This window comes from Thamnophis elegans, chromosome Z (genome assembly GCF_009769535.1).
Source record: "Thamnophis elegans isolate rThaEle1 chromosome Z, rThaEle1.pri, whole genome shotgun sequence".
NCBI classification, from domain to species: Eukaryota; Metazoa; Chordata; class Lepidosauria; order Squamata; family Colubridae; genus Thamnophis; species Thamnophis elegans.
This window is the reverse complement of record NC_045558.1, coordinates 30,976,505-30,994,174: the sequence shown is the minus strand read 5'-3', so window position 1 is coordinate 30,994,174 and position 17,670 is coordinate 30,976,505. Positions and strand designations below refer to the sequence as shown.

At 36.7% G+C, this 17,670-nt stretch overlaps 1 protein-coding gene across 1 annotated transcript in view; it reads left to right on the top strand.

The window, feature by feature from the left end:
* CALCR (calcitonin receptor) overlaps positions 1-943 on the top strand; it is a 65,038-nt gene extending 64,095 nt beyond the window's left edge. The window contains exon 12 of the mRNA XM_032237980.1: positions 614-943. Within this exon, the coding sequence (XP_032093871.1) occupies positions 614-835 (222 nt within the window). The 3' untranslated portion in view covers positions 836-943. The remainder of the gene's footprint in view (positions 1-613) is intronic.
* Positions 944-17,670: the final 16,727 nt, after the last annotated feature.

Here is a 17,670-nt window from a genome sequence, read left to right as displayed (position 1 = left end):
CTCTGACTTGCCCCACCCCCATCTATTCTCTGCCTCCCGAGTCCAGCTGATCAGGAGGAAGTAGGGATTTTGCACTATCCTTCCCCTGGAGTGTGGTGGGAATGGAGATTTTACAGTATCCTTCCCCTGCCACGCTCACCAAGCCAAGCCATGCCCACCAAGCCAGAACCGGTAGTAAAAAAAAATTGAATCCCACCACTGATCCTGATGTCTTTTTCTTTCTATATGCAATTTCCAGAAGCATATACTTCAGTTTTGGAGAGTTTCTGATCTCTAAGCATATTCTATAAAGGAAGGGCATGTTTTAGGAGGGAGGCAAGAGACAATCTTTTTGTATGAACTGAATTCCACATGTGCTTCTTTATATCTCATTGATGTCACTTATTGATTATGGAAATCACCCACTGGTATGTGAGATGTCAACACATGCAAAGTGTGATCATTGCTAGGGGAGTTATAGTGTGACAAATGGGAAGGCTATTTGAGAAAACTGAGTAGTATTTTGACTGAAGTTATTTCCATTCTAAATATGTTTTTCAGAAATCAGACCTTTTTCTTCTTCTTATAATTAATTCACAAGTATTTGCTAACAATTAATATATGTTGGTTATAGGTCCAAGGAACTCTGAAGCGGCAATGGATGCAGTATAAAACTCAGTGGGGTCAAAGGCGCCGTGATCATTGCTCTACACGGTCTACCTCCTACACAGCAACATCTATCACGGAGGTTCCTGTTTATCTATATCATCATGATTCCAACAGTGAGCATCTGAATGGAAAGTACATACATGACTCCGAACTTGTTGCATTAAAATCTGGAGAGACATCTGCTTAATTTATAATTAAAGGGTTCCACTTTTTATTTCTGCACAAAGGAGCAGACTGTAAAGCCCCGGCAATGTGCATACTTGCTCAGCAAACTGGAACCATCATATGCAAAGTGCAGAAATTCAGCTCTCTTGTGGCACCAGTTCATGAAAGTCTGATAGAGATTCAGACATGGGGACTGATCCCAGTTGCCAATGATCTTTCAAAAGAGTTTTCATCAGTTCCATATCTTGGCCATATAAAATGAGGATGCAATAGTAATAAAACTTTGCATCAGACATCCCACTAGGATATCACATTATTTCTACAAAAGATCTTGTTATCCAACTAAGTACAAATTGGAGGTGGAGATGGTAAAGAACTATTGCTATAAACATGAATTATTTGTCATTATGTTGGAGCATTTTTATTATTTTATTTTCAGTAAGTCCAAGTACTGTCTCAAAGTGATTTTCCCCACCCCACAACCTGGAGCCTAACAATACAAAAATATATGTCCTATATGTAAATCTTTACTACCACAACAGGATGCTAGCTATTCAATATTATTCTGACATCAAGCAGGAGATAGAAATGAAGGTAAATTATTTATTGTATCATAAAGTTTAGAAAAAACTTTAGACCTTCCGCACAGCCCTCAAGATCTGGCTATCCCGTCAGGCCTGGGGATAAGACCTTAACCTCGCTCCACCCGAATGCTGAATGAATGTTGTGTTTTACTGGTTTATTTTTTTTATTCACATTTTTCTTTTTTTCTTGTGTTCTGTCTTGCACTCCCTCCCTATTAATTGTAAGCCGCCCTGAGTCCCCTCAGGGAAAAGGGCGGCCTATAAATGTCAAATAAATGACTATAAAAAAAAAAAGACATTAAATATTATATAATAATATTCTCTCAGGAAGACTACTGAGATGATTCTAGGGCCTTGTTCAGTACATCGGCTATATATAAATTGTTTCAATGAAAATTTGTCAGCCATATTTTTCAGTCCAAAAAATTAGAGATAGGGAACTATTTTTTTTCTGGAAATAAAATAAGAATTCTTTTTGGAAAATAGCTTCTTTCTTTAATTCTTTCTTCCTTTCTTTTTCGTTCTTCTTTAATATTACCATTGATGTTTTTCTGACTCTAAATATTCATTCATTTTACAAGTTAGAACCAGTTAGAATTTTTTTTCTTGAAATTCACAAATAGAATTTATAGTACCAACAGTAATTAACATTATTATTTATATCATTCCATACAAATATTATTGAAATTTTAAGCAGCACAGAAATGTGATTTCCATGTCATTTTTGGATTCAACGGCACCAAAATCTTAATTCTGCACGTGAGAAAGTTTGACATAGTTTTAATTTAAAAATTGTGTACACAGCCTTGAGTACCTAGTAGCAATTAATAGCTTGCACTTCAATTAATCCTGTGCTGTCCTTTTTGAAAACTACCCATTAGTTGTGTTTTAAAATCACCCATTGGTTGTGTTATCATAAAGTTTGATTGCAAATTTTCTAATATAGCCAGGAGAAAAAAAATCCTTCTGTGAGTCTTGAATTTTCTATTTGGATTTCAGTGGAATTTTTATGCCAACCTGCATCTCTTTATACTTCTTTGTTGAATTGCTCTTAGCATTTCAAAACCAAAATGCTCTTAGTATGTTAATCCAGTTTAATGGGATTCTTTTCAAGTTTTTCACAGTTCTTTTTTAATTTTATCATACTAGATAGTTTAGAGAGTGCCAATTTGGGAAAGTGGTGAATATGCTAGGCTAGAGACTAATAGCATTAATCCCAGCTGAATGTATAAGCAACTGGGACTATCATTCGATCGTAGCTAAATCTTGCCAAAAAAAAACAAACCTATATTGACTTTTTCAGGCAAATGTCAATAGTCAAGACAGACCTGAATGTATCTCCCTCCCTCTCTCTCTCTCTCTATTTCTATCTCTATCTCTGTGTGTGTGTATATATATATGTATGTATGTGTATGTATGTATGTGTGTGTGTGTGTATGTATGTGTATGTATGTGTGTATATATATATATATATATATATATATATATATATATATATATATATATATATATATATATATATATATATATATATATATATATATATATATATACCAGCTTGGGTATGGCTAGCTGATGAGAGCTAAATAGCTTGAAATAGATCTATACTAGTCTCCCTTTATTTATTTATCAGCATAAATATAGCATATGTATATATATATATACACATAGCTAAATAGCTAGCTAGAAATAGAAGATGAGAGAGAAAGAGAGATGATATAGATAGATGGATGGATAGATTAGATAGATAGATAGATAGATAGATAGATAGATAGATAGATAGATAGATAGATAGATAGATCTGTAGATCATTTATGTACAAGTTAAAAATCACTAAAACAATCCTAATCCTTAGGAAATTCCATTTTGCAGTTCTCACCAGCATGTGAATTGCTTGTAGTGTCTATTGTCTGTAGGGTTTGGATCAGCTAGCAGCCTATAGTAATGCCTCTGGGCTATGACAACTAGGTTTCACTCAGGAGCCTTTTATGAGGACTGTTACTAAAACCTGTTATAAAATCAAAGTACATAGTATCTGTTGGGTTATGATATTTAACCCACTTTATCCCATGAAGGCTGTTATGAAAGATTTTGGCATAGATCATTAAAAATAGTTCTGTTTGGACTGAGAATATTTCAGCCTGTCAATCTGGACTATAAACTCATCTCTATCTGTTGTCTCAACTCATCCAATTTGATATCGCCTTGCAGCAAGATGGGTAGAGAACAAATTTAATAAATAACAATAACAATAAATAATTTTCCCTTTGAAAAAGCCAGCTTGGCATCTGTTCTATATCTTTAGAAGTGAATACTATTAGCCAATAATCCTTCAGTTTCTGTAGTTTTATTACCCTCCTTTAGCACATCTTTAATTGCCCTGTCATGCAATAGCTAAATGGTCTCCTGGATAATTTATTGTTCTGAATGTATTAGAAGAATGTTTTGTTGGTGGTTTTTAAAAAAGTTTTTGCCTTGCGGTCTTTTGGCATCTTTTATCTGTTGTAGTTTATGCTCTTTTTCATTCTTTCCATTTGATCAAAAATTCTGTTTTTTGAAGGAAGTCCTCTTGACTGTCATAACATCTCTGGTCCTTTTATAAGCACTGTAATATTCACTTCAACTTTCCTAATCTAAAATACTGTATATATTCTGTTGGAAATTGTATCATTGTGGTTTGGAATAATGTTTAAGCCTTACTGAAAGAACTGGCCCTTCTGATTCATCGTACTTGTGCCCTTGCCTTTTGCTCTCCCCTGTATACACATGTGCCCTTGGTTGTTTTCATTCCACAATATTTCTTTAAAAAATGTTTTTCTGTTTTCTTCTAACATCAAGCACTTCAACTGTCTTAGCGGCTCTTGCCTTTTGCATATAAGACTAGAAATTGGGAATAGTGTATAATTCCAAAAAGGAAGGAGGGAAAAAAATAGATAGGTCCAAACATGGAAGTTAGATATTCCATATAGATAGAAATAGGTTTGAGAAGATATATGCAAATTGATGCCTTTCATAAACTTATGACCATATTTGTAATGTTTGACTAATGGAATCTGAAGTGTTTACATTGGACTTCTTTGTTCTTGTTTATCACATGCAAGCCATGTTGCATGATTTGTATTGTAAGCATGCCAGTCATACAGTTTGGTCAGCCCTTGTTTGTCTGACTAAAAGTGTGAATCTTATAAAATAGGCATCAGTTCATAAAAACTATTTTAAACATGAAAGTAAGATGTTAGAATTTCATTCATTTTTATTATACACCATCAAGAGAACTTTAATGTATAGTATTGTGAACTGGCCTGAAGGAAAGATTTTTAAAGAGTTCCTGAATATTGCACATTTGAGGTCATAATGTTTCATTGATTATCATGACTGTTGTGGAAATAGCTAAGTAATATTACAGTTATATGTTGCAGCAAACAACAACAACCTCTTGAGGAACTATAAAGACCTCATTTTAATTTTTGTCTGCTAGAAAGAAAAAGAAAAAAAAAAGCTTTAAACTTCTTGTCAGATAAAGAAAAAAAAATACACATTTCAGCCATATCTGAGTCTTGTATATTTTACTAAAATGCATTTAAGCCAATTTTTTGAGTCACCCTCTGAAAGTAGGGGTGTTAAAAATGCTTAGCTGTTTGGATTATGCCTATCCTACAGCAAAATAAGAACTGTGATTTATCAGCTAATTATACCTAAAAGTTGTACAATGAGCTGCCTGTTATATTTATCTTTTTAAAAACTTGTTCTTGCCTTTAAACCAGGAATGTTTGAAAGATATATTTATGTTCAAATTCCCTAGCATTTTTAAAAGATTCAGATCAAAAAGGCTGGGTTTTAAATTGATGGCCTAGACTACAACCATCACAGAAATGCGTATATTTTTGTTAGTCATAGATGAATAAAACATGGGAATTCTTTTCTTAATAAAACATCAATTAAAAGAAATTCTATATTTATGACCATTTGTAGGTTTTTAAGCTATGTCACAGCAACAATTTTGTATCATTTTAAGGATAACAATGAGCCATTGACAGAAAATGTGCATGATACATTTTAAAAACTATAATTGAATTTTACATAATGTATTATATAACCATGGAAATTCCTACTATTGCCATTTTTATCTAGAAAAAAATGTTCAGCTTTGTGATTCATCGAGTCACTCTATTCATTGAATCTTGTTTTGACTATTAAAAAAAAGTTCTGAAAATTTATTTTGTTCAAGAAAAAATATTTCAGAAGTTCTATCCCAAGCCAATCTTTATCATATAAATCTTTAAACAGAATGTGTGGGTTCTTATTGACCATATTTCAAATACCTCATGCTATTGGCATATTTTCTTTGTTATCAACAATCATGCTGAGAATGTATAAAATAAACTGCAGCTGAAAAAAATAATACATGTACACTGAAGAAGCCTATTTGTGAGTCATTCAAATATGTTCGATTGTGTATAACAATTGCAATTACTGAAGACATGAACTTTTATGACCAAAAAGAATGACTGCTGCCAGTGCATAATTATTTTTTTAAAATCCTAATGTACAGCAGATGAAATAATTTCATGGAAGAAAACATTTGTTTTTTCTTTTCCTCTTCAATTACCATTTGTGTTTAATCAAAAGCATTTCTGGAGGCCATGGGCCTTCTAGATATGCACTGGATGAAGGATGGAAAATAGAAGACATGTCTAAAAATGATCTGGGGTCCTAGGTAAATAGCTCTGGGGATTAAAGTTTCACCTGTGACTATCGTCTACAGTTCAAAGTATTTTTCCCAGCCATTTAGATCTGCATGCGGATGGAGGTAGGAAATTTTCTTTACAGTAACAGCACATAGCTATCATTTCTTTCCCTCATTTCAGCATAGGAAGGAACATAGAATATTTATAGCTTGTTTGCCACTAGCTATCAGATTATCTTTCACAAGCTACAGTCTGATACACGTAACTCTTCCTTGCAGGGATTAAATTGATCACATTAATAATTGTTTTTATTGTTGTCTTCTCCTTGAGGTTGCAGCTCCCCAAGGCTCTCCAACCCTGAAGAATGAGTCTTAATTTGCAATAATGATGGTGATTAGCAAACAGAAGTGGGCTTCAGTTGGTTCGGACTGGTTCCTTCTTTGCTCCAATTACAATTTCTGTACTAATAAACTTTACTTGGATCTTTTCCTCATATTAGTACATCTCTTTGCAAAATATGTGTGCTTTAAAACACACATCTGTCTCAAGCACATTTAGTTGGCAAACAAGTAGACTCTTTGGAAAGAAATCAAGGAAAGGAGGAAGGAAAACCAAGAGACCCTCCCCCCAAAAGTAATGGGACAAGGTAGGGAAGGGATCTTAAGTATCAGTGTAAAAGTTCCTTTTTTCCAGTGATAACAGTTCCAGGATAAATCAGATCAATAATCAATGTATCTGTCCTGTATAGCTTTTCCTCATTATCTGACTATTCCAAAATATAAATATAGAGGACGACAGTTTTATGATTGGGAGAACTGTGTGTTTATTTTTAGGGTCTCTAATACTATAAATAAAGAGAATGGAGAACAATTCTTATCATTGAGACAACTTTGTGTCTATTTTTAGGGCCAGAATGATCACAGCTCAATGACAGATCATAGATATTGCATATTCAGGCAAAGCAGGGCTGAGGAAAACTTCTGTTGAGATTGTTGCAAAGTTCTTCTCATAAATTATGGTCCATTCCTTCATAGATATGCTGCTCAGGATAATCTGTAAAAAATATTTTTAAAAAAGGAGACCAAAGCTAAAAAGGATCTTAATTTTCCCATTTTTGAGAGAGTTTTTCAAACTTGCAATCCTAAAATGTGGGGACTTCCAGAATTGCCCGGACAGCATTCTGGAAGTTGAAGTCTATATATCTTAAAAGTTGCCAAATTTGAAAAACACTAATCAATTAAAACATCTAGCTCAGGGTTATCTAACCTTGGCAACTTTAAGACTTGTGGAATTAAACAAGCTGAAAAATGGGTGGGACAGGGTCAGCAAGTGGTAGGATTAGCCCAAACCAATCCGAACTCGCTGAATCTCACCTCTGCCTTTGAGGCAAGTGGCCAGGAGGGGGGCTGGGTCTGATGATTGACATTGAGTTGGTCACATCCACTAGTAACATGCCCAGTCATTAAGGAAGAGAACTGGTTGTTAAATTATTTAAATCCCATCACTGTTAGCAAGTTTAATACACAAATACAAAGTCATTCAATGGGAAATTTCCTAAAACTTACAGGGAGTAAAACTGAAATACAGTCCGGTGCTTCTATCGAAATTTTCTCCTCCTCAATAAATTAGAATAACAGTCCATTCACTTGTTTGGAAGAATGTGGAATAAGACTGTGGAAACATTAGTTAAACTTCATAGCATTGATCTAGCAATCATAAATATCACGGAAAGTAAGGAAAAATCTTGAAGAGATGCCATTTTCCCCATTCACACTACTTCTATTCATTTAATAACTTAGTTTAAAATTGTAAGTGGATGCATCAAACTTTGGGTCCAGTTTTTCCAATAAGCAAGATGGGACTATATTGAGAAACAGCTCTGAAGAAATCAATAATCCTTTCTATATACCAGTAAAAAAAAAAATAGACCAGAAGCTTACTTTATTTTATTTTCTGTATTGTGTGGAATAGTGTTCCTAAACTACCCATTTCAAAATCTTTAGCTACCCTTTTTCAAGGCTATTTAAGTTAGCAATTTACCTCCAGAAAGAAGACAGCCCAATTTTTAGAGTCATAAGTAAAATAAATATAAGTTGTGGAAACTACACACTAGGCATTATAAATACAATCTTAAGTAGGATTTTGTAAGCCATTTCTATGAATACTATAGTTCCACAGTCCAGAGTTTCATATAATTAACTTCTTTTCATGTTCAGCACTCTACATTTTGGCAAAAATGTGTATGAATATTGACATAATTCTTTTTCTTAATCTATTTTAAAAATAGAGACAATGGGTTGTATTTTTATGAACATAGAATTTAGCAATCCAGCAATGGGAAAAATGGCAGAAGGCAGAGAAGAAAATTATGGATGATGGTTGTTGACGTATGAAAAAGCAGAACATATTTAGCCCTGGTTGAGAGAAAGTTTTTAACAATTAAGAACTTCCAATGAGAAAACGAACATGAGAAAATACTGTGTATAGAAAAGATTTTGATTACACAGTTGTATTATTGTATTGTTTCTGGCTTATACGTGCTCAGGTTTGCTGCATTAAAACCCTGCCTCTATATTCTTCATTATGCTACTGATTGAGAACTAGTCCCATGTTTTTCTCTAATTTTAACATTAGAATGGAAGCAGAGTTTGCCAATTTGCCTTGAGAGAAAATGCCTCATAATGAAAACAAATTGTAGCACTTAACCAATACTTTTGCACCCAGAAAATGCTTCTTGAACATGCCAGGCTGTGGGAGAAAGGTTGGGATGTGAGCCTAGAGAATATAGGAGGTAATAGTATTACAGGTTGCATTAAAATTGCAATAGAGAGCAGATGTAATGTGTGAATAGTCCACCAATTTTGTTTGTGTCTTTTTCTGATTTGGGGACACTGAACCTCGGTTTGATTGAGAAAGGAGGAAATGATCTACCCATCTCCAATTAAACAGTACAAGTTTTATTTGTACTGTACTGTTTTATTTGCATTGTCTTGAGGACAATGGAGCCCTAACCCTAACCCAAAGTTGGCTAGAAGATGGGCAACCATATAAATGTTTTAAATAACAAATGGTAACAGTAAGTAATAAAACCAGTTCACTGGTCACGAAAATTGGCATATCACAATCTGACTATCATGTAGAAAATAACATTAGTATTAATTAACGTGACAAGAGCAAGAAAGGGAAGAGCTGGATGAAGCATATTTCTCTGCAAAAATGGGAGAGTTTCAAGTCATCCACAGTAATTATCAAAGAGCTCAAACTGAGTTAAAGAAGTGCCAGGATCAGGTAAGAACTCAGGAATGTCCCAGCTGAAATGGTAAAATTTTAAAATGGCAGAAGCATAGACTCTGGGTTTTAATTGCTCAGGTCCAAGTGGATTAGCATGTTTTTTTAAGTGCAAGTAAGCCTAGGGATTCCACAGGTCATGTTGAAGAAAACAGAACTGCAGGTTTCAAAGGTGAACAAGCCCTTAAGAGTGGACTTACCAAGTTCCAGACCACAGGGCAAAGCTGTTCTACCTGGGAAACAACAAAATGTGTATTTACAATTTAAAAAATCATGTGATGCCAGTAGGTTAAAAGAAGAAACTGCCCCTAAGCCTTGATTTCAACTGGTCATCAGCCATAGGTTAAGTTAGAAAGCAAAGTAAACAAAGTATTTCCGAAGATAACTTTTGAAATTATTAGTGAACATGGGTTTCCAAGTGGATGTTGGCCTCTCTGTTTCTATTATTTCTGATTGTGACAAGGGTACAACTGGTCCTTCTGGACCCATTATAGTCCCTCCAGCTATATAGAAATTGTGGCTGTAGCTAGACGAAATGGAGATTGGAGTTAATAAGAAGGTATCAGTTTGCAATGCTCCAAGAGTTTCTTCATTTATTATTCTGGAAAAATCTCTGATTCCATCTAAAAGATAAAGGTAAATGGAAGAACACAAAAGTTGATGCTTTTACAACATGACTTTCTGAATCAGAAGATGATCACAACAGTTATGCTCTTGGGACAGCATATAATGCTGATTGTTCCATCATCGGGGTGAGTCCATCTAACAAAACTTCAAGTTTCCCCATAAAAGAAGAACTAGATTATTTTGGTAAAACTTCAGAAAACCTAACTTTGCTAGAACTAAGCCCATAAAACATTTGATATACACAAGGCTTGCTCTTGGCTAAGGCTGAGTAAATACCAGCTCTGAGATGCAAAATTTTAGGGAACACTAAAGTTGAAAGCCACAAAAAAACCAGAAAAAGCAGTAATGACACACTCTGAAAGACAGTGCACCTCCTTGCAAGTTAAATATAATTTCATGGAATTGTTGCAGTATGAAAATAATGGATGTTGAGATAATTAAAATGATTTACTATGCAAATATGGTAAAACTTCCAAGAAAGGCAAAAAAATAAAATAAAGATCTGAAAATCATAAGGGTAAAGCTCAAAAACTAAAAGAAAAAGAAGAGGGTGCCTTTTTGAAATTCTTAACAAAATTGGAAGATGAGCCTAAATAGAGGGGGGCTGCACACAGGGCACCAAAATATATGTAGCCCAGGGGTGGGTTTCTCGCCCCGTTCCAACCGGTCCGGTTGGAACGGGGCCAGTGGCGTCCTCGTGCACGCGCGCGGTGCACGCATGCATACTAGCGTCTGTGCGATGCTTCAGCTGCTCCTGGAGGATCGCGCAGGCGCTGTATGCGTCCTGCGCATGCGTGGAAGCGCAGAACTCATCAAAACCGGGTAAGGAGTGTGGGCGGGCGGGTGGGCCAGTCGCTGTTCGCGGAAGTTACTTACTTCCGGGTTCGCCGACCAACTGGTTCGCAGGGACTGCCGTGAACCGGTTGAAACCCACCCCTGATGTAGCCAGTCCTTGATGAAAGCCACAATGATGTCATTCTGATGGTCATCATGCAAATAACACAAAGTATTTAATTCATATAATTTGTATAGTAAGGTCAGGATATCACTTCCATCCTCATTGTCCTTCAGATGCCCACATGTAGGACTCAATGACCTTCAACTGATCAATAATAATAAGCCAATTATTATTGGTGGATGTGTTGATAGCTCTGTTTCTTCAATTCTACTATTCGGAATCTGACAAAACTCACACCGAGCCTTGCACCATTCCCAGAAAAATGCAAGGATCATACAGAAAACATGAAAAGAGGGAACTTCAAATGAACCCATAGTAGCTGAACTTAGATAATTTCCAAGAAGCTAAAATGAAACAGATCTAATCTTTACTTGAATCAGATCATCAGGAAATCCTAGAACTGTTGGTTAAACTGGAAAATGAAAATACAAAAACACACATATGCACATCCTTTAGGAAGCTTGGGAAAGTAAAAGGAATAAACATTAAAAAGCAAACCAGAGAATGACTATTCAGGAGTAAAAACAAAGAGGGGTGGGAGCGTTAGGATTTTCTCACTGTAATGTTACTCAGTGCTTGCTCCCTGTAAGTGAAGTGGGAATGCAAAAGATTCAAATAATTGTTACATTTGGTTTGATGTATAAATAGTTTGGAAAGCTTCTTCAGTAAGGAATACCCACTGAATTTGGCCAGGGAATTATTGTAGTTTACCAAATCAAGATGAGAACTAGATCTGATTCTGACAGACCAAATGGAGAAACTTTAACCCATATAATTAAAAAAAGGTAGTGAAAAAGAAAGAAAACCAGCTGCATGAGAGCCATTGCAAAAACTGTGGATATTTTGCAAAGAACAAGGAAAAGTCTGGGTAAATGTGTACTTTGCTTTTCAAATGTCCTGCACCTTTAAGGGGGCCTTAATCTCTAATCAAATCTTTCTCCCACAAAGAGCTTCATTCCCAGTGAATTAAAAACTCCTCTTCTATAAAGTCCTGTTTATCTATGGATACCTTTGTAATACTGTCTGTATTGCTCTGTATCCATTTCTTCATGCAAGTATAAAGTAAAGCTGTGTTTGTCTGTATATAGCTAAAGATTATGAGAATCTCTTACTGGATTTACAGAAGGACCAGGGAAATTACCCCTAAAACTCCTCCTGCTGATAAAAGAGTTGGCAGCAGACTTATTTAAAGGGAATTAGATAGAAGCTGAAAGGATCTTGCTGAGATTCCCCCAAAGAATTAGATTATTGCACTCAGGACCAGCCATTGTATTACAAGAAGCGCTGTAGGCCACAGGCAATGACAAATCCCTTCTGTGTTTTTCCCAGAAAAGACAAGCATATTATTTTGAGCCTTAAAACTCCACATTATTAAAGAATTGATTGCTTCAGTGGATGATAAGTAACAATTGATCTCTTTTGCTTGCCTGATTTTCCCATGTCCATGCAGGAAATGATGTCCACACTTGTAGGTATTTCCTGTCTTTTGCCCACTTTGCATCCATATAGCTCATCAATCTGGATTGCTATTGGTTCTTAGTCTACGTTTCTCTAGGTATGTGGTGCCCTTAAGATATTTGTCCATTCTCTTGACTTCTGACCAGACTCCTGTGGTTGCTGCACTCACCTTCTTATTCAAGATTCTGATTTGCCCTGTCACTGTGACTAAGTATAAAACATTTCCACTTATAAGCCTACATTTGTCAGTCTCAAGCAGGGGATGACTGTTGGTTTAAGAAGTCAGTTTCTATAGGGATTCTATCCTGGCTTTGTTGATTCCAGTCAGCATTCATTTTCAGCAGATTCTTTGTCCTCTATCTTTGGATTGAAAAAGCAATTTTCATCCTTTCCTCTATCTGGATGCTATTTTGCCACAGTAAAATGTGGAGAGGAAGTCTTTGGATTCAAATGCAATAAAACATAAATGAATAAAAGCCCAAAAGATTTATTGAACAAAGCAAAAGAAAATAACTTTAAACAAAAGTATTCACCCATAAGACTAAGATATGGTAACATTCAATAGGGGGTTGAGTATTAAAGGCAGAAAGAATCTTGTATCCCTTTGGCTGCTGGGAGGTCAGTATCCTCATCAAAGGCAGAAGCCAATGCTCTCCAGATTATTCCACAGCTTTGAACTTAGGCATCAAAAAAGGCAAGAGGGCAACAGCAATTACAGGGTCATGGCTTCCATTCTGACTTTTTTGAGCCTCCCTGTGGAAGGCTTTGCCCTTATATTTTTGTTTTGATCAAAATGGATAACCCTTCTTAAATTTTGTGTCCTTAAACCAAGAATGCAGGAGATCCTAGCATTTGATTTTTCACCCTTTCAGGTACTCAATTTCACAAAAGTTCAGTCTTGAACATTTTCAGAAATTGATGAGTGCATACATGCCTCTGTTTTTGGGATTTTTCACCCTTTCATGGTGCTTGTGAAATCCAAATAGTTATAGATGAAAAGATAGGTGAGGAGGGGGGGAAGGAGGGAGGGAGGGAGGGAGAGATAGAGAGAGAGAGAGAGACAGAGAGAGAGGGAGAGGGAGAGGGAATGAATCTTCTCGGCTAGCGTGCTCTTCCTGTCCTTTACATCAGGGATCCCCAAACCCCATTTGTGAACCAGCACCAGTCCGCAGCATGCCAGAAACAGGGCCGCGCAGACAAGTGAAGCATCAGGAGATGCAGGCAGCACACAAAACTACACACCCCTCCAGTCTGCAGAAAAAAAACCTCTGTGGAACTGGTCCCTGATGCCCAAAAGGTTGAGGACTGCTGCTTTACATACTAATGTCTTAACAGACAATATAATATCCATGATTCACAAAGCAAAATCTTTTCTCACAAAATTTTCTTTCTCTTCTAAAATGTTAACTCTCTGTTAAGATATGTTGAAGAATGGAACATTTTCATGGAAAAGGTGTTAAAACTGTCTAAATGTACTTTTGAATCCCTAAAGAGTAAAGTTCTGAATTACAGAGGGATAATTTATTTTTTTTACAGTATGTACATTTGTTGTGCCACTTCTGAATGCTCTTAGGACAGTCCTTTTAGTTCTTTAAACAATTCTCAGGCAGTTAATTTAGTGAATAGAGGTCTCAATGTGTTTAGAAGGTATTAAATTAGGAAAACTGTGGTGGTGATACTTTTGAGAGATGGAACAGATTCTAATGCACAAAAATAATATTAGCTTCTTACAGTTGGGGCCCATGTTGATTATATTACACAGACACACAGACACAATTTGTGGAAACACATACTAATGATAACTTCAATTATGTTGCAAGAGATTAAAAGTGATAAAATTATTTCCAATGGTTCAATAGTTCACCACTCGTGTAGTTGTTTGAAACAGAATAGCTCAAACAAGCCATGCATAAGTTTTATCTGTCAAACAATTGTCACTTAGTTAAGCATTCTGACCTTTCAACTTCCAGGTGTTACAGAGACATAATATTAGAATTAAACAACAAGAGAATATTTGTAGCAAATACAGGATTAGCTAGTGCAATTATTTTTAGCCAAGTAAATGGCTTGACATTCATAAGTGTTGGAATTCATAATATGTTAAAATTGATGAACTGTGTTAGAATTAGATACAAGATTCTACAAACTATTCTCTAATTGCGTAAGTGCAGCTAGTGATTTTCTTGATAAATCGCTTAAGAGATTCCAAGTGGGTTTGAACCAATTTTCACAGTAGCTATTTGTCCATCCTATCCCTGAAAAATATGTACTAAATCTACTCCAGGAAAAGAAGCTGCATCTTTAAGTTCAGCTGACCTTGAGATCTACATGAAATTGGATCAATTAGATTAGATCTATTTATTCTGAAATTAAATATCAAATGTTTAATCAAGAACTCCTTGAAAATCCATCAGGAAAAAAAATCAAATGTCTTCAAAAACTAGATCGGCTCAATTTTTCCCAATTTAGAAGTTTTGAATGATTGCAGGTACTCAATTTCACAAAATTCAGTCTTGAACATTTTCAGAAATTGATGAGGGCATACATGCCTCTGTTTTTGCATTTTTCATAGAAAACAATTTTCATACTGGAAGAATATGAAACAGATAATTCTTGACTTTTGACTATAATTGGGCCTGAAGCTTCCATTGTAAGCTATGTGGTTATTATTATAGCTTATAACAGTCAGCCAGATGGTGAGACAGGCTACGGTATTTTTATTCACTTATCAATTCTTCCCAAAATTCTGGATAAGCAGATGTTGGTGTTTGGTATTGTTAAAGGTATTGTTGCAGGATGTTCCAAATAAAGCTGCCTTTTGCAATTGACTGATGGTGACTTTGTCAATGTCGGTTGTTTTGGGATTGCACATGACACCTATGACTAGTACTAGTACTACCTTTGCTTTCTTTTGTCACAGTTGTTTTAATTCTATTTACTGGTCTATGTATTTTTCTATCTTCTCCAGTTCTTTCTTTTTTATTCTGCTGCCTCCAGGTACTGCCACATCCACTCTCCATTCATTTTACCTTTTTATTGACCATTGTTGAGTCTGGGGTATTATATGGCAGGTGTCTATCTGTGAATTCTAAAGTTCCAGAGCACTTTAGCTTCTTCATTTTCTATTACTTTTACTTTACTTTTTTTACTTTTGCCTTTATTTGTATGCCGCCCTTTTCCCTAAGGGGACTCAAGGCGGCTCACAATTCAAAAGGGAGGGGGAAGCAACAAACAATAAACAATACAGCATATTAAAAGAGAAAAACGCAACAATCACACAATTCGAGTGGGGCTATAATCTTAGCCCCAGGCCAGCCGGGACAGCCAGATCTTTACAGCAGCGCGGAAGGATTGGAGGGTGGAGAGGGTCCGAATCTCCACGGGGAGTTCGTTCCAAAGGGACAGAGCAGCCACCGAGAAGGCCCTCCTCCGGGTAGTTGCCAGTTTGCACTGGCTAGAAGATGGGATTCGGAGGAGGCCTAATCGATGCGATCGAATCGGTCTGGTGGAGGTAATTGGCAGTAGGCGGTCTCTCAAGTACCCAGGCCCACTACCATGAAGGGCTTTATAGGTGATAAGTAGCACCTTGAAGCGCACCCGGAGATCAACAGGTAGGCCAGCGCAGCTCGCGGAGGATAGGTGTTACGTGGGTGAACCAAGGTGCACCCACTATTGCTCGCGCAGCCGCGTTCTGGACTAGCTGGAGTCACCGAATGCTCTTCAAGGGCAGCCCCATGTAGAGCACATTGCAATATTCCAGCCTAGAGGTCACAAGGGCACGAGTGACTGTTGTGAGGGCCTCCCGGTTCAGGTAGGGACGCAACTGGTGTACCAGGCGAACCTGGGCAAATGCCCCCCTGGTCACAGTTGACAAATGATGTTCGAAGGTCAGCTGTGGGTCCAGGAGGACTCCCAAGTTGCGAACCCTTTCTCTATTTTATGATCCCATCAATTCTTGTTTGCAGGCAGATAGTATTTCTTCAGATGTACCAATGCACAATTGTTGCTAGGTTGTCATGCCATTCAATCTATGCAATATTCCTGTAGCAGTTGACCAAGTGACCCACTGTTTCTTCAACTTTCTGCAGAAGTGGCATTTGTTGCCTTTGTTGTCTGGTTTTATATGCATTTGTAAGGCTTGGTCTTGTGCAGTCAGAATTAACCCATCTATTTCTTTCTCCAACTGTTCTGCTGTTAACCATTGCCAAGTCTAACAAGCAACTGCCACCTGCTCTTCAAGCAAGAGTTGCAAATATAGGAGAACCCCCAAGTTGTGCACCAGGTCTGTCTGGGGTGTGCTACCCAATCTGGAACTAAAGATGATAAGACTCCAATCCAGGCCCAGACTCTCCAAATACCCACAGCCACTCCATCTTACTAGGGTTTAGCTGAAGTCTGTTATTTCCCCATTCACACCACATTAAATCAGTCAAACCTGATTTGCAGACTTTTTTTTTTTGCTATGTTCATTAAACAAATCTGGTTTCTCTCATTGGCTCTGCCTATCAGTTGCCCACTGGAAAGGTTGCAAATGGCAGTCACATAGTTCTGAAATGCTACAACTGTTGTAAATACATTCTGACATTAACATCCTTGATATAGTGTGGGAAATTTTCAGATGATAACTATGGTTGGGTAGCCTTATTCAAATCCAATAATCCCACAATCCTACATAGGTTAATTTGCCTGCATATATTGTATCCTTATAGGGATGTGGTGGCTCAGTGGCTAAGTTGCTGAACTTATCAATCAGAAAGATTGGCAATTCAGCGGTTCAAATTCCTAGTGTCGCGTAACGAAGTGAGTTCCCATTACTTGCCCCAGCTTCTGCCAACCTAGCAGTTGCAAATAGAAAAATAGAGACCCCTTTGGTGGGAAGGTAACAGCATTCCGTACACCTTTGGCATTTAGTCATGATGTCTACATGGCCACAGAGACATCTACGGACAGTGCTGGCTCTTCAGCTTTGAAACTGAGATGAGCACTGCCCCCAAGAGTCAGGAACAACTAGTGCATATGTGCAAGGGGAACCTTTACTTTACCTTACTGTATCCTTGTCAAGAATGTGTTTTTCAGAACTATTTTCAGGTTCTTTCTCTGTCTTTGTAGAGCATTTTTAAAGGGAAACTGGAAAAAAATCAAGACACGATAAAAGGCAAAGAAATTGATATTGCTAAAAATACTCTTTGATTCAAGCCACAAATAACACCATCTCTGCAAAAGGAATCATGAGATAAAAGGAATACTTTTCAAT